This window comes from Pleurodeles waltl, chromosome 3_1, assembly GCF_031143425.1.
Source record: "Pleurodeles waltl isolate 20211129_DDA chromosome 3_1, aPleWal1.hap1.20221129, whole genome shotgun sequence".
NCBI classification, from domain to species: Eukaryota; Metazoa; Chordata; class Amphibia; order Caudata; family Salamandridae; genus Pleurodeles; species Pleurodeles waltl.
In genome coordinates, this window is record NC_090440.1 from 1,748,468,942 (window position 1) to 1,748,494,272 (window position 25,331).

Consider the following 25,331-nt stretch of genomic DNA (forward strand, 5'->3'; position numbering starts at 1 on the left):
GAACATGTGAGTGAGTCCTTAAGAAACTTCCCAACAATGGGAGATTTGAATAAGGATGATTGAACTGGCAATCTGAGAAAGGACGAGAGGGCAGACAGATATCCTTTAAGGGTGCCCAAAACAAAGCACTGCTGGGCAACAGAGAGAATGAACATTAAAACCTTAGACAGGGGTGTAGAAGGGGATCAACTGACTTGTTGGTGCACCATGCCACAAATTTGTTCGACAGGTGTATACCATTTTGGTGGAGGGACGCCTAGCTGCCAAGATTACATTGCAGACTTCAGACGGAAGGTCGAAAGCTGTCAACTGCCACCGCTCAATCTCCATGCAAGGAGCGGAGACTGGACAGGTTCGGGTGAAGAACCATCCCTTGCTGCTGCAACAAAAGATCCTCCCAAAGGGGCAGTCTGATCAGAGGATCGATGGCCATGTTCAGAAGCTCAGGATAGCATACTCTGTGTGCCCAGTCCAGAGCCACAAGAATTACCTGAGCCCTGTAGTTCTTGATCTTTTTCAGAACTCTGGGTAGAAGTGGTATTGGCGGTAAGACGGAAAGGAGGCCTGAGTTCCACTCGAGTTGAAAAGTATCATTGAGCGAATGCCGCCTTGGAAAATCCAATGAGCAAAACAGCTGACACTGGGTATTCTCTGCAGAGGCGAACACATCTAACCAAGGCTCTCCCCACTGCCTTGCAGCAATGGCTGAGTTTGTCTGCTCTGGAGTTCAGAGAGCCCGCCAGATGTTGACCCACCAGGGACATGGCTTGAATGTCCAGCCATGTCAAGAGGTGGAGAGCCTCTTGACAAAAGGTCCATGACTCCACTCCGCCCTATTTGTTACAGTACCACATGGCGGTGGTGTTGTCTGTGAACACCTGCACCACTTTCCCATGGAGAGAGGGAAGCAATGCTTTCATTGCAAACCTGATCGCTCTGAGCTCCAGAAGACTGATGTAGAGCCTGGACTCTGCCAGAGACCAGACACCTCTGATCTCTGCCTCCCCCATGTGGCATCCCCATCCCAGGAGTGACGCATCTGTCCCCACTGTGAGATCCGGTTGGGGATGGGAGAAGGATCTACCCAATCACGAGTCTAAAGCCACCATTGCAGATCTTGCCCAGTTCCCTCCGAGATCTGGACCATGTTGGAGAGATTGCCATGATGCTGCTCCCACTGGAACTTCAGGTCCCACTGCAGAGCATGCATATGCCATCTGGCATGTGTCACCAACAGGATGCAGGAGGCCATGAGGCCCAGGAGACTCAGTGTCATTCTCACCAAAACCCAGGATAAAGCCGAAACATTAGGATCATAGCCTGAATATCCTGGTCTCCAGACCACAATGCCAGACTGCAGGAAGAGAACATTTTCTTCCAAGTTGATCCAGTCCCTTTGATTCCCTATTAAGGGTGCAGAAGGGAATGCACCAGAGGAAGAAGAAGCCTGGTTGACAAGGCTCTCAGGCATAGGATATTGGGTAAGGAATTTAGGGTAATTTGGCGCAGGCTGATGGTGCCGGACAATTGCCCTATTCACAGGAGCCTCTGTGCTGGATTTGGACCAGGCACCCAGAAGGACATCAGTGAGGGCTTCATTAAAAGGTAGAAGGGGTTCCCGAGATGGATGCCCCAGGATGAAGCATCTCAATTAGGAGGTTAGGTCTGACTGTCAGAGAAGGTAGCACAAGACAGAGGACTTCAGCCTCCCTTCTCACCACCATAGAGTATGATGTTCCCTCCTCTGTAGCCACAATAGGGTGAGAAAGCATGCCAACTTCAGGAGAGGTAGCCAGATCACTAGCTTCGCCCAATTCCTGTCCCCAGTCGATGTCAGGGTCTTCCAGCTGCAATTCTAAAGGGTCCAGCTACCCCTCCACACTTTCCCTGTATCCGTAAACGTAAGAATGAGGGTCAGGTTCCAACTTGGGGAATGTAGGCCCCATCAAAGACGGAATCGGCGTTGAGCAGTGTCGGTCCACTTCTGAGTTAGAGTCAGATATAAGGATCAGCTTGATGTCATTAGTGGGCCCGACGAACGTCGGAAGCGTTGATGTCTTTTCCGGCACCAAGGGAAGTCGCGTTGGTATGACCGGCATTGGGACGGATCTGATAAAGAATACTGAGGGGCCCTCTGGAGCTGGGGCATAAGCCGTCATGCAGAACCCGACGGGCCCCATCCTACCCCACTGACCCTGAAGGCATTGCAGGAGGGGTCGTTCTACCCAACTATGAGGCGCATGGCCTCCTAAAATTCCTTAAGTTGGGCAGGGGTCACTCCACCTCCTGGAAACTCGAGGGGGGGTATGGAGTTGTCCCAGAAACAGGACCGAAGACAGAGGCATAGAGCACCGACGCTCTTTCCGTGTCGCATCATCCGAGCACCGGGACGAAGTCGAAGAAAGTTTGATTTTCTTCGACTTCTTCTTGTGACCCCAATGTCCTCAGGACTTGCAATGAAACGAAGAAGAGTGGTGATGGCTCCATGAGCGATTTTGTGACCTCCCTCTCAACTGAGACCGGCAGAGACGTGTAGTCAAGCCCAGGGCCGCCATGAGCTTTGGGACCACTCCTTCAAAGCCTTTGGGTTCATGGCCCGGTACTCAGAGCATGACCTCGGGTTGTGGTCGCGCTCCAGGCGCCACAAACACATCATTTGGTGACAGGAGTCACACAGCTTAAACTTGGTCTTCCATGACATCCTCGATCCACCAAAAAAGTGTCAAGAATTCGACACAAACAGTTGAAGTCAGTCAAAAAATGACTCAGGGTAGCTCTCTCCAGATCTGCGGGTAAGTAGTCACGGAAAGGAAAAGAAGTGATGTCAGCATGCCAGGGTGGCGCCTATGTACAACTGAGACGTCATCACGGTGAACACAATGCCAATTACGCCCGCCGAGTCGACCAACGGCACCTAACGGCGTGCACAGGTAGTGCTCAAAGAAAAATCTCTGAATCCAGTCTGACGCCTGCAGGAAATTCTAAGGTAAGGAATCTGCAACTGGAAGTCTCTATCAGATTTTATTTTACTGCTACCTACAAATTCCTTACCTTATAATAGATATCCAAGTGATACCTTCCTGAAGGTGGGTCTGGGAAAGAGATTACACCAAAAACTTTTGCAGGACCAAATTAGAAAACTGCCCATTACGACAGACCCCGATCATCTAGACAGGAAATGTTTTGTGAATATACATAAGGACGCCTGTATTGCTGCCTGACAGATATCCAGGAAAGGGACTCCACAAGCTAACGTACAAGTTACTTACCTTCGGTGACTACATATCTGGTAGAGACGTATTCTAGTTGCAGATTCCTTACGTTTGAATTTCCCAGGTGCCAGACTGGATCCAGAGATTTTTCTTTGAGCAGTACCTCTGTGCACCGCCAGGTAGCGTCGGTCGACTCCACGGGCGTCGTTGGCGTTGTGCTCGCCGTGATGACGTCGCTGTCATATGTAGTCTCAACCCCGGTGCGCTGACGTCAGTTTCTTTCACAACTTTCCACGCCAGTAGCGCAAAGCCATGAAGAACACTGAGAGTGGTACACCAAAACTAGGGCCCTTAAGGGAAAGTTCCTGTCCCTAGAATTCAGTTCACAGTTCGGGAGGGATAGGCGGGTCGGTAAGGAATCTGCAACTAGAATATTTCTCTACCAGATATATTGTTACCGAAGGTAAGTAACCTGTACATCTGATAGAGACTTCTAGTTGCAGATTCCTTACCTTTGAATAGATACACGAGCAATACCATCACTGGTGTTGGGCTGTGAACCAAGATCACACCAAGAAGTCCTGCAGGGCCTAACAACCAAAGTAGCCGTCCCCTCAGACCTGATTCTCCAAGCAGTAGTGTTTGGTAAAAGTGTGCAGAGATGCCCACTTCGCTGCCTGACAGATGTCTAGGACTGGAATACCCCGTGCTAGCGCTGTGGTAGCAGCAGTAGCTCTGGTGGAGTAAGCGTGCAAACCTTCGTCAGGTTGCTTTTTAGCCAGAGCATAGCACATTTTGATCCATCGTGAAATGGTCCTTTTCTGCACCGCCTTCCCCTTCTTTGCACCCACATATCCCACGAAGAGTTAATCGTCCACCTGGAAGTCTTTGGTACGATCAAGATAGAACGCCAATGCATTTTTTCGGTACAGACGGTGGAGTCTCTCCTCTTCATGAGAGGATGTGGAGGTGCATAAAAGGGAGGGAAGGTGATGGACTGTCCAACATGGAAGGATGTCACTACCTTAGGTAGAAAAGAAGCCCTCGTGCGAAGCACCACTTTGTCAGGACGTATGGCCAGAAAAGGTGGCTTAGATGACAGAGCATGAAGTTCACTTACTCTGCGGGCAGAAGTAATGGCAAATAAAAAGACAGTCTTAACAGTGAAGAGCCGTAAGGGACAGTTGTGAAGCGGTTCAAACGGGGTACACATAAGGTATGCTAAGACCAGGTTAAGTTCCAATTGGGGCATGATGAGTGGGATAGGAGGAAAGAGATGTGTGAGGCCTTTAAGACACTTCCCAACTATAGGAGATTTAAATAAGGAAGGCTGATCTGGTAGCCAAAAGAAAGCAGAGATTGCAGAGAGATATACCTTAAGAGTGCCCAAGGTAGAACCCTGGGGGGCAAGGGAAAGAGTAAAGAATAGGACTTGAGAAAGAGGAGCAGATAGAGGATCAACAGATTTGTCGATGCACCATGGCACAAATTTCTTCCAATGACAGGCGTATACAGTTTTGGTTGAGGGACGCCTGGCTGCCAAGATAACATCACAGACTTCGGGTGGCAGGTCAAAAGACGTCAACTGTTGCCGCTCAATCTCCATGCATGAAGCCGCAGAGTTGACACGTTCGGGTGGAGGACCCTCCCCTGCTGCTGCAATACCTGACTCTTCATGCCCAGTCCGTAGCCATCAGTATTACTTGGGCCCGGTCTTGACTAATCTTCTTCAGAACTCTGGGCAGAAGTGGTATAGGCGGAAAGGCGCACAGAAGGCCTGAATTCCATTTGCGACGAAAAGCGTCGCCGAGCGAGTGCTGCCTTGCAAACTCCAACGCGCAAAACAGCTGACATTGCGCGTTCTCTACAGAGGCGAACAAGTCAAACCAAGGTTCTCCCCACTGCAGGAAAAGACCTTGCGCCACTTCTGGATGGAGACGCTATTTGTGATCGACCATGCATCGTCGGCTGAGTTCGTCTGCTCTGGCATTCAAGGAGCCTGCCAGGTGTTGAACCACCAGGGAAATACCCTGATGTTCAAGCCAAGTCCAGAGGCGAAGGGCCTCTTGACAAAGGGTCCACGACCCCACTCCGCCTTGTTTGTTGCAATACCACATGGCGGTGGTGTGTCTGTGAACACCTGCACTGCTTTCCCCTTGAGAGAGGGAAGGAAAGCTTTTAATGCTGGTTGAATCGCTCGGAGCTCCGGATGATTGATATTTCCGCCGGAGACCAGATGCCTCTAATCTCTGCCTCTCCCATCTGGCCACCTCATCCCAGGAGTGACGCATCTGTCAAGACTGTAAGATCTGGTTGGGGAAAGGAGAGGGATCTGCTCTTGACCCAATCCTGATTCATTAACCACCACTGCAGGTCCCTCGCAATTCCTTACGAGATTTGGACCTTGTCAGAGAGATTCCCCTCATGCTGCACCCACTGGAACTTCAGGTCCCACTGCAGAGCCCGCATATGCCAGCTGGCATTTTGAACCAGCAGGATGCAGGAGGCCATGAGGCTCAGCAGCCTCAGAGTCATTCTCACCGAAATCCAGAACAGAGACAGAAACATCGGTATCATAGCCCGAATATCCTGGACTTACTTTTTGGGAGGATATACCCAAAATTGCACTGAATCCAGAACAGCTCTGATGAAAGGGAGCGTCTTAGAAGGAGTCAGGTGTGACTTCGGCACATTGATAGTGAACCCCAGCGAATGCAAAAGGTTTGCCGTAGTCTGGAAGTGGGAGACCACTGTCTGGGGCGAGTTCACCTATAACAGCCAATGGTCGAGGAAGGGGACGACTGGGACCCCTATCCTGAGCAGATGAGCTGCCTCCACTATCATCACTTTCGTGAACACCCGAGGGGCACTGGTAAGGCCAAAGGGAAGCACAGTAAACTGAAAGTGCTTGTGACCTACTACGAATCGTAGGTAACATCTGTGGGCTGGCAAGACGGGAATGTGGAAGTATGTGTCTTGGAAGTCCAACGCTACCATCCAGTCTCCGGGATCCAGGGCAGATAGGGCCTGAGCCAATGTCAACATTTTGAACTTCTCCTTTTTGAGGAAGAGATTGAGGGACCGAAGATCTAATATAGGCCAAAGACCTTTGTCCTTTTTCGGAACCAGAAAGTAGCGGGAATAGCAACCACGACTTACTTCTGGCAACGGAATTCTCCCTATGGCTCCTTTGGCTAAAAGGGCTTGGACTTCCTCGCGGAGAAGTGCCATATGATCCTCCGATATCCGATTGTATGAAGGTGGCATGGCTGGAGGAGATATCTCAAAGGGGAGGGAATAGCACCTTCGGACGATTTGGAGGACCCACCTGTCCGAGGTAATTGATTGCCACTGGGGCAGGTGATGGCGAATCCTGCCACCCAATGGCTCCTGATGTACCTGCGGACTAGGATGGCTTGGATGAAGAAGAGGGGGCGGGGTGGACTGGGCGACCTGCTGGCTCCCTGATCCCCGGGGTCGTGGGGCTGTACAGCATGGGCAGGTCAATGGCCAGGGGGGAAAGGACGCAGTTGGGTGCCCCTTCCATAGCCACAAAAGAGGCGAAAGGCGGACTGCTGGGGTCTAGGAGCAGGCGCAAGGCCAAGGGACTGGTCCGTGGCTCGGGAATCCTCAAAGCGCGTGAGCGCCGAGTCCGCTTTGTCTCCGAAGAGACGTGTGCCATCAAAGGGCATGTCCAGCAAGGATTAGTCACACAGTACTCACACACATGAAATAAAATACTCAGTGTTACAAAAATAAAGGTACTTTATTTTGGTGACACAAATGGCAAAAATACCAAAGAGACTATACTCCCTTAGGAGGTAAGTAATGCACAAACTATATACACTAGTATGCAGAAATAGTTGTAAAAGCAGTTATAAAACAGTGCAAATAGTGAAAATCAGAATAATTAGAAATAGGCCTAGGGGGAACACAAACCATATACTAAAAAAGTGGAATGCGAAAGTCGGCTTCCCACCTTGGCAAGCATATTGTGTAGAGGGGCACTGTGAGTATTAGAAAACACCAAAGGTAGGTAATAGAACCCACCCCAGAGCCCAGCAAAGCAGGAGTAAATCACAGTAACTGTCCTAGAACACACAAGAACACGAAAAATACGATACTGCAAGAACCAGAAGAGACTTCAAGACACCAACAATGGATTCCTGGACCTGAAGACCTGTGGAAGAACGGGACCAAGTCCAAGAAGCACTGAAGAGTCCAGGGAGATCAGGAGCCCCTGCTAACCTGGATGAAGGTGCAAATGAAGAACCACTTCTGAAGAACAACAGTCAGTAATGCACCCAAGAAGACGGACGCGGGTTCCTGCTTGGTGTAGATGATGTCCCACGCCGAATGGATGACTGCAGTCTGGTGTGTGGCGCTGGATTTCTCCAACAAGCATTGGCACACGCATAGGGGAGGGCCCTGACATCATCTGCTGGCACTGGCCACTCAGATGCTCCCAGAGTGTCCTGCCAGCTTGGAATTCAAGATGACAAAACCCAGGGACCCTCTGGAGGAGCTTTGAGCACCACCACTTGGGGTGGTGATGGACAGGTGAGTGGTCACTCCCCTTTCCTTTGTCCAGTTTTGGGCCAGAACAGGGACTGAGCTCCCTGAACCGGTGTAGAATGGATTATGCAAGGAGGGCACTGTCTTTGCCCATGTAAGTCTCTAGTAAACAAAAGTGACAGAATCCCATTTGTGGTTGACTATCATCCATCAGCTCCCAACTACAGAAATATAATACAAACAACTTTTCCCTTACTATCTACTTGTGAAAAATTGCAAAAGCTTTTTCCAAAACCGCCAGTCATTGCTTACCACAGAGCTCCCAATTTGCGATCACTTATTGTGAGAGCTGAACTTAAGCAATCTGTAACAAATGCAGGAGCTCATTGCTGTGATTCCAAAAGGTGCATCACATGTGAATACCTTTTACAAACATCAGTAACTAGCTCTGTTACAAGAAGGACCTATGGAATAAGACAGCATTTTACATGTCGTTCAACACTGAATTATTTATGTGATTCAGTGCCAACGTTAAAGCTGTAAAAAACAATATGTAGGTCAAACTGTGTATGACCTAATGTAGGAGGCTGGCGTTGTTTGTAGTGGGTACCTTGGGTACCTACACCTTATACCAGGTCCAGTTATCCCTTATTAGTGAAGCAGTAGTGTTCTAGCAGCTCAGGCTGATAGAGATAGCTATAGCAGAGCAGCTTAGGCTGAACTAGGAGACATGCAAAGTGCATGCAATACCACTTATAGTTACACAGTACTTATATACAAGTAAAGACAATACTCAGTGTTCCCAAAAATAAAGGGATTTATTTGGGTGACACAGTACCAAAAATATCTTAGAGACAATACTCCTTCTGGAGGTAAGTATTGTACACAATATATACACTAGACACCAAAATTAGACAAGTAAATAGTCATAGAACAATGCAAACAGTAGGACATCCTATAGAATGCAACGGGAGAAAATAGGTCTAGGGGCAACACAAACCATATACTAAAAAAGTGGAATATGAATCACGAATTACCCCCTAGTGTAGTGTGTGCAGAATATCTGGGAGAGTAAGAATACAGTAAAGGTAAGTAAATTACCCCACCCCAGAGCCCAGAAAAGCAGGAGTAAAGTACGGCAAGTTTCCTTAGGACACACTACACCTCGTTTTGGGGATTTCGCAACAGCCAACCAAGTCTGCAAAGAACAACTGCTGGATTATTGGACCCGAAGCCCTGCAAAGGAAGGGGACCAAGTCCAGAAGTCGAAAGAAGTTCCAGGAAGGACAGGAGCCCCTGCCAATCCAGAAGAGGGTGCAAAAGAAGAGTCCTTGGTTAGTAGAAGACTGCAGAAATGCACCCTAGGAAGATGCCAGTGGGTTCCTGCATGATGCAAAAGATGTCCCATGGCGTGAACATCATTGCAGATGAGATTTCGTGTTGGAAGGCGCTAACAAGCCTTGGCTATGACAAAAGTGCGTTTTTCATCAAAATGGCGCTGGATGGACCAAAGAGGGACCTGGGCGCCTCAACTCTGTGTGAGGAGGAAGAGGGGGCTCTCAGCATTTTAGAGAGCCCTCAGGATGCCTGCCAGCGCCCCCAGAAGCCTCAGGGTCTGGGTTCAAAGGAGGTGCAAAACATGGGTAATGCAGCACAACAAAAGAAGGTCCCATGCCGCCGTAGAACAACTCAGCAAGTTGAGCCTCGCAGGGTGGAGTGCTGGGGACCTGGTCCAGGCTGTGCACGAAGAAATTTTGCAAAGAGTGCACAGAGGCCTCAGGAGGCGAAGAAGACACAATACACAGGGGTACTATCATTCTTGGGGAATGCAAGGTCTTACCTCCTCCAAATTGCGTCAGCAGGACCTCAGGACAGTCTATGTCGATGATTTCCACCCTCTGTGTGGAGCACGCTCGTCGCCATGAGAGGAGTCCCAGGGTACCAGTCGTCGCATTGGAAGGTGCCTGCTTCGAGCAATGGAGTGACTTCCACAGGAGATTTCTTCTGTCCTTCTGCACACCGTGGAAACTGTTACAGTTGCTGACTTGGAGCTGAGGTTGCTGAAGAAAAGCGTCTCTTGTAGACACTCTGTTACAGTTATAGCATTTCTTGGAGCAGGCTGCGGCTGATCCGAGGTCTGAAGAGTCTGAAGTTGTTGCAGAGGATTCCTGAAGGAAAAGTGCAAGCAGAATCTGAAGAGAACCCACAGGAGATACCCTAGATAGCCCTGAGAGGGGGATTGGCTACCTTATCAGCTAAGGAACTATCAGGAGGGGTCTCTGACATCACCTGCTGGCACTGGCCACTCAGAGGCCTCCAGAGTGCCCCCACACCTTGCAAACGGGACACACTGGAGGAGCTCTAGGTACCACCTCTGGGGTGGTGATGGACAGGGGAGTGGTCACTCCCCTTTCCTTTGTCCAGTTTCCCGCCAGAGTAGGGGGCAAGGGGGTCCCTGAACCAGTGTAGACTGGCTTATGCAAGGAAGGCACCATCTGTGCCCTTCAAAGCATTTCCAAAGGCTGGGGGAGGCTACCCCTCCCCAGCCTGTAACACCTATTTCCAAAGGGAGAGGGTGTAACACCCTGCTCTCAGAGGAAATGCTTTGTTCTGCCTTCCTGGGACTGGGCTGTCCAGACCCCATGAGGGCAGAACCCTGTCTGTGAGGTGGCAGCAGCTGTAGCTGCAGTGCAATCCTCAGAGAGCTGGTTTGGCAGTATTGGGGGTCCATGGTGGAGCCCCCAGGATGCATGCAATTGGCTCCCCAATACCAAATTTGGAATGGAGGGACAATTTAATGATCTTAGACAGGTTACATGGCTATATTCGGAGTTACCATTGTGACGCTACATATAGGTATTGACCTATATGTAGTGCATGCGTGTAATGGTGTCCCCGCACTCACAAAGTCCCGGGAAATGGCCCTGAACTATGTAGGGGCACCTTTGCTAGTGCAAGGGTGCCCTCACACTTAGTAACTTTGCACCTAAGCTTCAGCAAGTGAAGGTTAGACATATAGGTGACTTAGAAGTTACTTAAGTGCAGTGAAAAAGGCTGTGAAATAGTGTGTGAACTATTTCACGCAGGCTGCAATGGCAGTCCTGTGTAAGGGTTTGTCTGAGCTCCCTATGGGTGGCAAAAGAATTGCTACAGCCCATATGGGTCTCCTGGAACCCCAATGCCCTGGGTACCTAGGTACCATATACTAGGGACTTATAAGGGGGGGTCCAGTATGCCAATTGAAATTGGTAAATGCAGTCATTGGCCTACAGTGACAAATTTAAAAGCAGAGAGAGCATAAGCACTGAGGTTCTGATTAGCAGAGCCTCAGTGACACAGTTAGGCACTTCACAGGCATACACATTTGGCCACAAACTATGAGCACTGGGGCCCTAGCTAGCAGGATCCCAGTGAGACAGGCAAAACACACTGACATATAGGTTTTTATATATGAGCACTGGGGTCCTGGTTAGCAGGATCCCAGTGAGACAGGCAAAACACACTGACACACACTCACAAACAGGCCAAAAGTGGGGGTAACCATGCTAGAAAGAGGCTGCTTTCTCACACCTCCGAACATGATTCAGGAACCACAATTCAGCAATAATTAACAAGAAACTTGACCAGCCTGTAGCCAATCATTTTAACCTTGTGGACCATTTACTAAGAAATCTGAAGATTTTTACTGTGGAACATGTTTTAAAGGAAAAACTACTGGACATCAGAGAAACGTTCTGGATGTACTGTTTAAAATCACTGCATGCAGATGGACTGAACATCACTGACAATACTGCTTGATCTCTGCATATCTGAAGAGTTCTCAGGGCTGCATTGATTCCACATTCCAATTGGAATCTTCACTCATGATTATTTTTGAAAATCCAGCAGTGTCAGCTGTGCAGCCACTGAGCAAACCATTTTGTACTAGTTGAGGAAGGCGGAAGCTGAAACGTTGTAGTAGAAATATATTTTTGTTCTTTAGTGAGATCATCTGTTTGAGTCACTTCTTTCTTGGATATTACATCTTCTTGTGACTCATTGTATCCTTTGGGATCCAGATTTTTGCCCTGGCTGGCTGCTGTTTTCTTGTGATCCTTCATCTTCCAGGGTGTATATATATATATAAAATGTATTTACTTACCTCCTATTAGAGGGTTGTCTCTCTAGTATTTTTTGATACTGTGTTCCAAAAACAAAGTACCTTTATTTTTGTAAAACCAAGTGTTTTCTTTCTTGTGTGTAAGTACTGTGTGACTGTAGTGGTTTTTCATGAGCTTTGCATGCCTCCTAGATAAGCCTTGGTTGCTCATCCACAGCTAACTCTAGAGAGACTGGCTTTTAGACACTGCCTGCACTTCACTGAGAGGGGATACCTGGACCTGATATAAGGTATAAGTACCATAGGTACCCTCCACACACCAGCCCAGCTTCCTACAAGTCACCACTGCAAGCTTGCACAGTTCCCTCTAAGATCTGGACTATGTGGGAGAGTTTCCCTTGGTGCTGCGCCCACTGGAACTTCAGGTCCCACTGTAGAGCCTGCATATACTATCTGCCATGATTCACCAACAGGATGCAGGAGGCCATGAGGCCCAGCAGCCTCAGGGTCAATCTCACCGAAATCCAGGGTAGAGCCTGAAACATCAGTATCATGGCCTGGATATCCTGGACGCACCACTTGGGAGGATAAACCTGAGTCCAGAACAGCTTCAATGAAAGTGAGTATATGAGAGGGAGTCAGGTGTGGCTTTGACACAATTATATTGAACTCCAGCAAATGCAGGAGGTCCACCTAGTCTGGAGGTGGGAGCCGACAGCTTGGGGGCGGGAGGGCCTTCAAAAGCCAGTAGTCGATGTAGGGGAAGACTGAAACCTCTGACCTGCGCAGATGAGCTGCTATCACCACCATCACCTTGTGAACACCCGAGGGGCGCTGGTAAGGCTGAAGGCGAGCACATTGAACTGAATTTGCCCTTAGCCTACCGTGAACCACAAGTAGCAATCACAAGCTACTTCTGGCACAGGAACCCTCTCTCTGGCTCCCTTGGCCAAGAGAGCAGAGCTGTAACGTCCTCACAGAGAAGTGCCAAGTAATCCTCTGTCATCCGATGGTGGCATGGATGGAGGGGTAGTCTTGAAGGGGAGGAAGTATCCCTTTTGTATTATCTGCAAAACTCACCAGTCTGACGTGATGGATTGCCAGTGGAGCAGGTGATGGAGAATCCTGCCTCCGACTGGACCCTGGTGGGGATAAATCAGACTAGGAAGGTTCACAGGCAGCTACAAGGATGAGGGGTGAAGGGGGAAATGGTGGACTGGCCGGACCGCTGGCTCCCTAATCCACTGGATCCCACATCCCCGGCCATGCAGAAGCTGAGCAGCATGCGTGGCACAGTGGCTGGATGGGTATGGACATGGTAGGGCACTCCTTCTGCAGCCACGAAAAGGGCGAAAAGAAGACTGAGGAGGATGAGGGGCCACTGCAAGGTCCAAGGACTTGGCCGTAGCAGAGAATCCTTGAAGCGCTTGAGTGCTGAGTCTGCTTTCACTCCGAAGAAACGGTTGCCATCATAGGTCATGTCCATAAGATTGGCTTGGACACCCTGGAACAGACAGACATCATCAACCAGGCATGCAGCCTAAGGGCCACTATCGATGCCACCCCTCTGCCCAGTGAGTCATTTGTGCATGGTCCACATGAGATCGTGAATTTTGCTGCGTCCGTTCCATCAGCAACTGCTTGAGAGAGTACAGCCCGGGCCTCCTTCAGGGGTAGGGTGTTGCATGAGGAAACTCGGGTCATCTGGAGCAGGGCAATGGCAGCAGGCAATTGTTCTGTTTACAGGAGCCCCGGTGCTGGGCTTGGACCAGGTACCCAGAAAGACATCTGTAAGGGCTTCCTTTAAGGGGAGCAGGGGTTCAGAGGATGAAGCTCCAGGTTGAAGTACCTCTGTCAGGAGGTTAGGCCTAACTGCCACCAAAGGCATCTCAAGGTCCAGGACTTCAGCTGTTCTATGAAGCACCTTTCTCCATTGCCACGGTAGGAGGAGAAAGCATGCCAGTATCTGGGGAGGTGTCCAGTCCACTGGCTTCACCAAAGTCCGCACACCAGTCCAAAGGGTCTTGGAGTTAGTATTCTAAAAGGTGCAGTGACCCCTACCATTCCTCACTGTACCCTAGCCCATAAGAAACAGGCTCAGGATCTGACATAGAAGGCATGGCTCCTGTCGGTGCCCAAGTCAGAGTTATATGGCGCCCACCCAGCTCCGTGTTGGAGTCAGCAATGGGGATGGGGTACAAAACTGCCCGGGAGCATAAGGGCCCAAAGGTGGTCCGGCTGTGTCAGACTACCTGAAATAATGAGGGCATGGTCTCATAAAACTCTTTTAGCTGGGCACGGGTCGCTCCGGCTCCCGGAAACCAAGGGAAGGTGTGGAGTTGGCCGAGATGCAGGCCTGCAGATGGAGGCCTATAATGATGACGCTCCCACTCCCTCGTCCCTGATGGATGGGGTGAAGTCGAAGAACGTTTTGGTTTCTTTGACTTCTTCTTGTGCCTTGACTTACCCGATCGTCACGAGGACTTGGAGTGGGACAACGACAAAGGGTGACTCTACGATCACTCCTGGGACCTTCCTCTCAACCAGGATCTCAACTTACGTGGAGTAGCGTGCTGGGCCACCATCATCTTCACTAGTTAGCTTAAACTAGTGTGGCGCAAGAAGGCGCAAGGGCCACAGGATGGAAGAACTCACATATCGCAGTGGTGTGGCCCACCATCAGCTTTAGGGACCAGTCCCTAAAAGCTTTCGGATCTATGGCCCAACACTCGGAGCACTACTTCAGGGCATGGTAGAGCTCCAAACACCAAAGGCACACGAGGTGTGTATACATCACAGGCATCGCCTGATGACAGGATCCGCAGGGCTTGAGCCCGGTCTTCCTAGATGACAGCCACAACGCACAAGGAGTTAGACAACTCAAAAAAACGTCTACAAAAAGTAAAAAAAAGGCCAGTGATAAAATGACTGAGGGGTAGTTCTCTTTGGAACAGCGCTGGTTGGTGTGAAAAGAAAAGAACTGACATCAATGTGCTGGGGTGGCACCTATAGAGGGCCTGCGATGTCATATCAAGTGCGGATGGCACAGGGGACAGATGCAGAGCCAATCAACACAACTAACGGCGCCCAGGGGTACTGCTCGATAAAAATCTCCAGATCCAGTCTGATGCTGGGGGAAAATTAAAAAGGTAAGGAATCTGCAACTAAAAGTCTCTATCAGCTAGCCCTGGGCAGCTACTGAGGTGATACAAATACACAAATCAGAAGGCGGGCTACCATATGCTCTCCGTGATATCAAAATGGTGTTCATGGAATACTTCATGGCACTGTACACTTCCAACATGAAATAAGTCCCAGACAGGATAGCAACATGCTTTGACAACGTCACACTGGCTGTCTAAGTGACGCCCAGGGGCAAATCCTGGCATGCCACATAACTTTGGGAGAAATCACTGACACAATTAAAGAACTGCCTAACAATAAAGCGCCAGACTCTGATGGTGTACCTGCTGAAATATATAAATTGTACATTGATCTATTAGTGCCTCGTCTACATTCAGTATATGATGAGAAGGGTGAATTATCAGACTAAATGCGTCTTTCCATAATTATAACCCTGCTTTAACCTAACAAACTCAATACTGACTGCAAATCTTATAGACCGTTGTCACTGATAAACTCTCACCTCAATACTAGTGAGCCTCACTTGGGCGGGCAAACAACCACGAATAGCCTGGGACACCCTAACCCTGCCATATCATGTGGGAGGATTTGCCATAACAGATATGGAACTTGACTATCTTAGAGCACAAGGTCACTTTGCCCATTACTGGCTAAAACTCCCTAAATATTTGCCACATCTTGCAGGGGAAAAATTATACAGCTTAGGCAACCCCTTTGAAAGTAACATGGAATAAGTCACTGCACAAGCGAAATAACCACAAAGCAGTGCACAATACATGTATGGGAACAGATAAGGCAAAAGACGATATTAGCTCTTCCTATTTGCCCCATAGAGGGTTCATCTATTGGTTAATGTAACAATGGAGCCCAAGGCATATACCCAACTTGGCAAGTTTAATGTAATAAAATGGGGAGACTTCTACAAAGATAAGCAATTTATTGTAATGGATAAAATCACCACACAACACCATCCTATGCCACTGGATTATTACCTACTCTGTAGACTTAACACAACTAGTAAGAAACTCACAGCAGAATTTATTTTCAAACTAACCTGATAAACAAGTCCTAAAAACATAATTTCATCAATATACAGCACTATACAGAAATCACTTCCTGGGAGCTCATGCACTGCTAGATCTGCCTGTGAAAATTAACTGAACCAACAGATATCGGATGAGGTGTGGGTGTATTGTGCGCAAACAGGAGAACTCCTCCCTAAAAGCACATTGCACCAAATACATTTCCAATTTCTCCAACGCCTCTACTATACTCCTTTGAAACTGCACAAGTGAGGTATGATGAACACAACTGATTGTGAAAGGTATGGCAGAGAAAAGGCAGACTTTATTCACTTTGTGTGGCAATGTGAGAAAATCGACAATTTCTGGACTCATAGGCACTCATTGCAGGATATGGTTAGAACAAGGATGCAACTGATCCCCATTCATCACACTATTGGAATAGGTGCAGAGAATTGCCCACACAGGCCACAAATTCGTAGCTCTTGCTTTATTGCTGGCAAAGAGATTAGTGGCTAAACAGTGGGGTTATGGAAGAGCTCCGACTAAAGGACTATGGGCTAGATTTACAAGGAAGTGGCGCATCGGTCCCGATGCGCCATTTTCTTTCGTCTCCCCAGCCACACCTAACAACACCACGGCTGCACCGTATTCACAACATGGCACACCCTGGCAGTCGCTTCCACATCATAATTCATGGCGCTACTAAGGTGCTCTGCTGGATTAGCGTAATAAATAATGGTGCTTGTGCAGCAAAGCACTCGCAAGGCCCATAGGTTACTATGGGCCTGTCACTTTAAGGCCTGCCACAGCAGGCGTTAAAAATGACAGAAAAATGTTGCAGTGAAATCTTGTAGATTTCACTGCCCCATTTTTTGCAGCCTCCCTGCGTGGAAACCCCACCCTTGCATACATTGTGCCTGACCCAAGCATTGCCCACTTTGTAAATATGGAGTATGGAAATGGCCTCCTTAATTCCACACTAGCGTAAAATAAATTAAGCTAGTGTGGCGCAAGAACGCGCAAGGGCCACAGATTTCAAAAACTCACATACTGAAGTGATGTAGGAAAGTGCCTCTATTTACATGCCCCCCCTTCACTTTTTTGCCCTGCTTCTGGTGTAATTTCAAATGGAAGTGCAGTGGGTCCCTGCTAAGCAGGTCCCCAGTGCCAGATCTCTTTCCCTAAGACTGCACAGTCGTTTTTCCCAATTGACAAACCTTTAGTAGCCACTGTAAGCCCCTAGAAAATGGTACCCCTGGTATCTAGGGCATGGGGTACTAAAGGAAGGCTCCTGAGAGATGCAGCACAGATTGCGCCACCCTCAGGGACTCTCTCACCTAAACGCACTTAGTACTGCCTTTGCAGACTGCGTGTGTTGGTGCAGACCCAAAATGAAAACACGATTTGGCACACATCCTGTGTGCCCTGTCCCCTTACACTGCATGTAATATATGTAAGTCACCCCTATGGCAGGCCTTCCAGCCCTAGAGGCAGGGTGCATTATATTACATGTCAGGGTATACCAGCACCCACAGATATGCCCCTGCTATGTCATTGTCGATTCTCAGACATAGTCAGTAAACAGGGAAGCCATATTAAGTACATGTGCTGGACACTGGTCATTACGAGTTTCCCCGCTACATGATGGCTTCACTGAAGATAGATGTTTGGTATCAACTGCAACTGTTTCCTGGTCATGCATCCTCAGAGCACAGCCAGTCCTCATCCTGCACCAGAAGAACGAAGGAGTCTCCCTTGAAGTGAATGAGTCACTTCCCTACTTCAGCAGGTACCTCCCTGCAGCAACAACCGGTGGCTTGAGTCACCTCTCCTGAAAAAGTGCGTGGATCCAGCAACACAGGTGGTGGACTGAAGTGGTCCGGACAGTCCAGATGTCCAACTGTCCAACTTTGGTGGAGATAAGAGCCTGCCTCCCCACGCAAAACAGTACCCCGGTACACAGCGTGTTTTGCGGTTGCCAAGGCTTGTTGGCATCCTTCCATGAAGTTCTTCGTGCACCGTGCAGCTCCAGCCCCCAGCACTCCTTCCTGCGACGCACAGCTTCCTGCATGGTTCTCTGGCGGCGTGGGATCCCTTTGTGTAGTGCTGCGTGGGCCTCCTTTTGCTGTGGGACTCTTGTGCACGCTGACTGGTCTTCTGAGGGCTTACTGAGTTGCTGAGAGCCCCCTCTGACTCCTCCTGCTGGGTAGAGTCCATCAGGTCCCTCTTGGTCCTGAGTAGTGCCCTTTTCGCTAACCGCGAGCTTTGCGTGTGCCAAGGCTTGTTGGCTGAATCCAGCAACACAAACCAGACAGCAGTCATTCATCTGGCATGGGACATCTTCTGCACCAACCAGGAACCCGCATCTGTCTTTTTGGGTGCAATACTGACTGTTGTTCCTCAACGGTGGTTCTTCTTCTGCACCTTCATCCGGGTTATCAGGGGCTCCTGTTCTCCCTGGACTCTTCATTGCTTCTTGGACTTGGTCCCCTTCTTCCACAGGTCATCAGGTCCAGGAATCCATTGTTGGTGTCTTGCAGTCTCTCCTGGTTCATGCAATATCTTCTTTCTCGTGTTCTTGTGTTACTGTGATTTACTCCTGCTTTCATGGGCACTGGGGTGGGTTCTATTACTTACCTTTGGTGTTTTCTAATACTCCCAGCGCCCCCCTACACACTACACTTGCCTAGGTGGGAAACCGACTTTCGCATTCCACTATTTTAGTATATGGTTTGTGTCCCCCCAGGCCCATTTCTATCTACTGTGATTTTCACTATTTCCACTGTTTTCTAACTGTTTTTACAGCTAATTCTGCATTCTAGTGTATATACTCTGTATATTACTTACCTCCTAAGGGAGTATAGTCTCTAATGAATTTTTGCCATGTGTTTCAACAAAATAAAGTACCTTTATTTTTGTAACACTGAGTATTTTCTTTCATGTGTGTGAGTACTGTGTGACTACAGTGGTATTGCATTAGCTTTGAATGTCTCTTAGCTAGGCCTTGGCTGCTCATCCACACCACCCCTAGAGAGCCTGGCTTCTAGACACTGACTACATTTCACTAGTAAGGGATAACTGGACCTGGTGTAAGGTGTAAATACCTTTGTTACCCACTACAATCCAGGTCAGCCTCCTACACCCTCCGGTGACTAACATTGGGGACCATCCTCAACTTTAAACTCTGCACCCAGCCACCCTCTGCCACTGTGGGTGCACTTTGGATACCAACCTGAAGCTGGCCCGGTGCTAGTCTAAACCCCTGAAGACTGCATGTTTATTTTGATTTTGATACCTACAATTTTCTCTCCATTTGTACCGTAAGTCATGTACTTACCTGTGAAACTGCATCTTTGCTTTCCTACATAGGTTAACACTGAACACTCTAAAAATTGCAGTGTGTCAATTTTTCAGACAACAAAGTATTTTTGATTTAAAAGCTGCTCACCTTATAACAAAGTTCTTTGGTTCAAAGCATATATAAAAACAACTGTTATTTTTAGGGTTGAGCCTGCGTTGCATGCACTTGCGCATGCGTATCGCAGCGAGATGCTTTACTATTTAGAAAAGGGCTCGGAGCCCTGTCAACTTCACGTCATTATTTTTTATTGGTTCGTGGGCTTGACTAATAAAATCTGCTTGCTTTCATTAGTCGAAGGCACGCATAGGTCATGCCTTTTCCGGTGACTAGCCCTCCTCGAGCGCAGCGACCAAGTACAGAAAGCATGCGAGGCTCGCTGTTTTCCATCGGGCTCGTGGAGTTCTTTTTCTCTAGTTTACGAGCGCGATCTCGCTTGGCAGAAGTCGAGCGCTTTACATAGTTAATTTAACTTTTTCGGGTTATGTACATAAATGCACTTTTGCCCGATAGGTGAAAAGTCGGGTTAGGAGTTTACAACGCGATCAGCTCTAACATGAGCAAACGCGAGACCCGTTGCATTGTAAATGCTTGTTCTAAATTGGTCTCGGATTTATTCTTTGTGTGTGTGTCTCATTTTTTGCCTCTGTGAGTACAACAAATACTTAACACGACTCCTTGATAGGCCTAGCTGCTCGCCCCTACTACCACAAATAGAGCTTTAGATCTATCTATTTCTGCCTCTGCACATCTTTGGGGATCCACTAAACTCTCTGCACAGTGTACTTCATTTTAATGCACTATTTAGAGAGCCAGCGCCCTAAAAGTGAGCAGATGGGTCTATATAATAATGTGATGCCTGGGCCTTCTAGGCCACGTAACATCTTAATACCTTTTCAGAACTGTTTGATTACATCTAGAAATTAACAGGAAGTCTGAACAACTGAGTGGCCATAGAGACTGGCAATACCGGGGAGGGGGGTAATGCTAGCCCTTGCGCTACTCATTTTGATGCTGTAGATCTACCACCTGCCTCTGTTGTGCTGCACCTTATCGACAAAGTTGTATTTTGTAGTGCTGTTAAGTAACTAAAAATACTAATTAAAAAAAAGTTTTCCGTCTTTTACTTCGTAGATTTTTTTTACTTTACAGGTAAGTTAGTTTTAGATGTCCTAACATTAACAATATATGTGTATTTATCTATCTATCTATATCTATCTATCTAACTATCTATACATGCATGTGCTAACATATATATTGGTACGGAAATGTGATTTAAAATTGCAATAGTAATTTAAAATAAATGTTAATTCGTACTAAGTATAAATCATATATTTTTAGTAAATACATTCAAACTAAATAAAAAAAGTAATTAAGAATTAACATTAAGATATGGGTTTATGGTTTTAATTTTATTCGTTTATATAGGGGTGACATTAGGTAGATTTTCATGGTTTGGGAAAACGGCTCACAAATGAGTAGTGCATTGGGGTAGTATGGAATTCTTAAGACTCAGGGATGAGCAGTGTTTAGTGGTAGTTATATGTTTAAGGGCTCAACGATTGGAAGTATACATGGGTAATATGATATTTTGAGGGCTCACGGATGGGTAGTGTATAGGGGTAGTAAGAAGTTTTAGGGCTCAGGGATTGATAGTGTATATGATTAGGAAGGAGTTTTTAGGGCTCAGGGGTGGGTAGTGTATAGGGTAGGAAAGAGATTTTAGGGGTTAGAGAAGGATAGTCTGAACTCCCGATGGTGATCGGAGTGAGCATGTCCTAGAGGGGTCCCTGGACCTAACTCGCAAATGGGTCCTTGAGTGGGTAGAGTCACATGGCGAGTGGTTGGAAGCTTCATGACTCAGTCGCGGAAGGCCTTCAGATTCATAGTCCAGCAATCCGTGCAGGCCATTGAGTAGTGGTACCGCTCAAGGGATCATGGACATATTAAGTGAGGGTCAGTCACAGACATTTGCATCTGACAGGCATCAAAATGCTTGAAACTGATTGGTTTCTACAGGAGACATAGTTCAAAAACAGGTAGAAAAAGGCACACTGGTCAAATATGAAAGAACAGATAAAAGAAGGTACTGAGGTCAGTGTGCTGGGGGGGCACATATAGGCACTGTGCACGTCACTGCCAGCATGGACAAAACCAACAATGCCACACAGAGCAGAACAAAGCCACCTACTGGCGCATAAGGGCACTGCTTAAAAATTTCCGGATTCAGTCTGATGCCTGGGGAATATTCTGAAGTAATAAATCTGCAGCTGCAACTCTCTATCTGATAAAATATTTACTAGGAATCAAAATGGATTTGAAGAACATCTTTTGGCATTGCTTTCACATGCATGAGGAGTATTCAAAATGGTGATGACATAGCCGGTGTGAAGAGCAGGGCATTTTCAAATGATAATTTTGTCCTCTGTGTGGCTTACCCTTCCAAGAAAGAAATGGCCAATGGCGGGCTGGAAGAGGGACGCAGACTTTCTAAATCCCAGTAAGTCTGATGAGTGGAATCATACTTTCTCCCAGATATCTTTTCTGGAAGTGATCAGTTACTCACAAAGTAATTTCCATATTAATCTCTTTTGCGGTTAAGCAATAATACAACTCTTTTTCCTGCTAACTTTTCAAAAATACATTAACAGCTATATATCTAAAGTTGTGAATGTTTTGTTGTTTAAGTAACCTAGAGTGATTTGAAAGTTCTTCTACTTTACCGGTCTTCATAGTTAAATATTCATTCTTGCTTTCTTCGGCCATCAATATTGTGAGCCTGAAAATTTTAAAAATAGTTCCAGTACCTTTAGGATCACTGAACAAAGAGAACTCAGCATCAATAGCACTGCGTGGAAAGGAAGGGAGACGGAGGAGGTCTTCCTGTACCATGGAGACATGAGATTGCTTATGGGCAGCAGGGATTTTCTGCGTCAGGGATATAAGAAACAATACTCGTCCAACTTCCTCCAACTTTCGAGTGAATACCTGAGGAGAAAATAAAATCCACATCCAGTCATACACTTAATATTCTCATCATGAAGTGACAAAATAGTAACACAATTATGATTTACCATTCCTGTTCCTCCTCCACAGTTTGTCTCTTCTACTTACATGTCTGTTTATTTTTATTTTGATATTAGTAAACAAGACATATGGATCAGAAAACTGATAAGAGGAGTGGTCATCCCCTCATAAAACATCTTCAAACTTTTTTCCAACATTACAAGTTTTAACAAGTCACTATATTAATCTTAGTCTTTAAAGCCTATCAGGCCCGTGTATGGGACAGACAATAACATTCTATAGTAGAGAAACAGGTTCACTAGCACCAGAGGAACTTAGCCAATTGGTTGGGCCTTCAAACACAGAACCTCCTCACAAACTTAAGCTTCTCACAAACCATCTTCTCTTTCCTATCTATTTGTAGAATCAGTTACCTACTTTTGGTAGCCTTTCCTGATACATTACTTATCAAACAACAGATTCCTCAGCTTTTGAATTTCCACAGGCACCAGACTGGATCCAGAAACTACAGCAATTTTCTTGCACATCGGCAGGTAGCATTGTACAGCTCCTTATTAGCTCAGTCCTGCCTCGGATGTGAGTTCTGTGCCCCTATGTATGCTCCACCTACGCACAATGACCTCAGTTGGTTTCTGATCTCTGTTTAGGACGTCAGATGTAGAACAAAGGAAATTAGATAGTGCAGTGTACAGAGCTTGTGTGTGTGTGTGTGTGTGTGTGTGTATTTGTGTGTGTATTTCAAACCTTTTAAATTGATTTTTAATCCAGACTGATGGAACAGCGGCCACCAAACTGCAAAAAATGTTGAGGCACACCAGTCGCGCCCTTCATACATCTTTAAATATGCAATGACCTTTCCAATGTCAATAGTACAGATCCCCGTTTCATCCCTGAACCAGGCCTCCCACCCAAGAGTTCCATTAGGGATCCGTGGCTTCGGTGCTCTTCCAGAGGCCCCATTTATTCCCAAACTTATGTGGGCAGCCCTGAGCCTGGTACTCTAGTTTCTCAGCCCTCATGCACCACCTCTGATTGGACTCTCAGACCATGTCCTGGCCCCATAGTCCAATCATGTTGCATTTCGCTACCATCAAGGCAATATTACAAAAGAGGAGTGTGCAATGGTCCAGGGTTTGTTCCCCTCATACGGAGTGACCTTCAGCATTGCAGCCAGCCTTCGGCCTATTTTACCCCAATAATTCTGAATCTTGGGGCAGCCCTATATTGTATGTACCAGAGTGCCTTTCTGTCTGCAACCCCATAAGCAAAGGTCTATATTGGTGATCCCCATGTGGAACAATCTAGTCCTTGTGAAGTATGCTCTGTAGAGTATTTTCAATTGGATCAGTTGGAATTCCGCTCTTATGGCTACTTTCCTGGGGTCCCGGCATGCCGCCCCCAATCATCTTCCTCTAGCCTGCCTAGGTCCCTCTCCTATTTATACCTAAGGCTGTCTAGAGGAGTAAGACTATTGTATAGGCGAGTGGAGTATAGTTGGGACACTAAGTTGTTGGTCAGTAGTGCCCCTAAAGCCCTATACTCCAGGGGTGTCTCGCTCAGAGCTTCCTGTAGGGCCTCTATATATTTGCAAAAGATATCTTGGTTGCCGTTATCAAAGGTATTGGTTACTGCACAACTCATATTGCTCCTGTAGTTCAGCAAAAGTTATTACCTCATTCCCTTGCCAGATGTCACCAGCTTCGAAATTCCCATCAGGTCCCATTTTCTGTGGCCTTTTATGTTTTGAATCCCTTCTGTATCTCAGAGTCCCACAGCGGGGTTTCCAGCATCAGTTTTCCCTTTCAGCCCAGAACCTTGGTTCCCTTATGCCATAGCTTCACCACTACAGCTGTAGGGCTAGGTCCAGTCATTAATCACTTTCAATTGTGTTGCCCAATAATATAGACGTAAGTCAGGAAGGGCAATTCTGCCTTCCAGAGGCCTTCTGGTGAGGGATGTCCAGGCAAACCTCGGTGCCCATCTTCCTATAAAAGGCCTTGCATTACGTCCAGTACTGCCAGGAAAAATCCATCTTGGACCTCGAACAGGAGATTTTGTAGCACAAATTAATTACAGCAAGCAAATAATTTTATAGAAGGTAGCTTTACCCATGAGGGAGAGTGGCAGTGTCCTCCAACAATCCACATCTACTTTGTAGAAGTAAAGGACTTTCAGTAGGATTTTCCTGTTGAACAAGCCGCAATATTTTGTGTTGAAGACCCTGACATATGTGAAACCTTCAAATTGCTCCTCTTTCTCCGACAGTGGGAACCCAATTGACTTATACCAATTGATCCTAAACCCCGAGTAGGAATCAAATACTTGAGTATTTCCAGAACTCTGGAAGTGGAGCATTTTGGGACCGCTAGGTAAAACAGTATGTCATCTGCATACAAGGAAATGACGTTCACCCATTCTGGGTCCCATCTTATGCCCCTTTTCAGCGTATCTTCCACAGCCAGCTGGTCAGGGGTTCCGCTGCCACTGTGAAGAGTAAGGGTGACAGTGGGCATCCCTGCTGGGTTCCCCTGTCTAGGATGAATTCCCTGGAAAAGGCCCATTCACCCTGACTTTAGCTATGGGGTCTTTGTATAACAATTTCATCCAAGTCATGAACTTTAATCCAATCCCTATTTTATGCAGTAATGCCATCAAGTAGGGCCTTTTCGGTATCTAGGGTGAACAGGATGGCCGGCTCGGCAATACGGTCACACCACGTCATACATCCGGCCAACCTGCGAACGCTGTGCCTTGTCCCCCCAAAGGGCATGAAGCCTAATTTATTGGGGGCCACCAATGTGTCCACCACTTATATGGCAGGCGATTGACCAGTACTTTTGTCAAGACCTTGGTTTCCAGGTTCAGTAACGATTTTGGATGATTTGAGGCACACTCCACCTTTATCTTCCTTTGCGTATGGGTCATAACTATTGTCGCCCTTCTGAGGTCCC

The 25,331-nt window shown here is 47.4% G+C and overlaps 1 protein-coding gene across 1 annotated transcript in view; it reads right to left on the reverse strand.

Annotated features, from left to right (window-relative positions):
- UNC80 (unc-80 homolog, NALCN channel complex subunit) overlaps positions 1–25,331 on the reverse strand; it is a 2,774,722-nt gene that overhangs the window by 971,249 nt on the left and 1,778,142 nt on the right. The window contains exon 42 of the mRNA XM_069225668.1: positions 22,161–22,341. Coding sequence (XP_069081769.1) covers positions 22,161–22,341 — 181 coding nt within the window. The remainder of the gene's footprint in view (positions 1–22,160; positions 22,342–25,331) is intronic.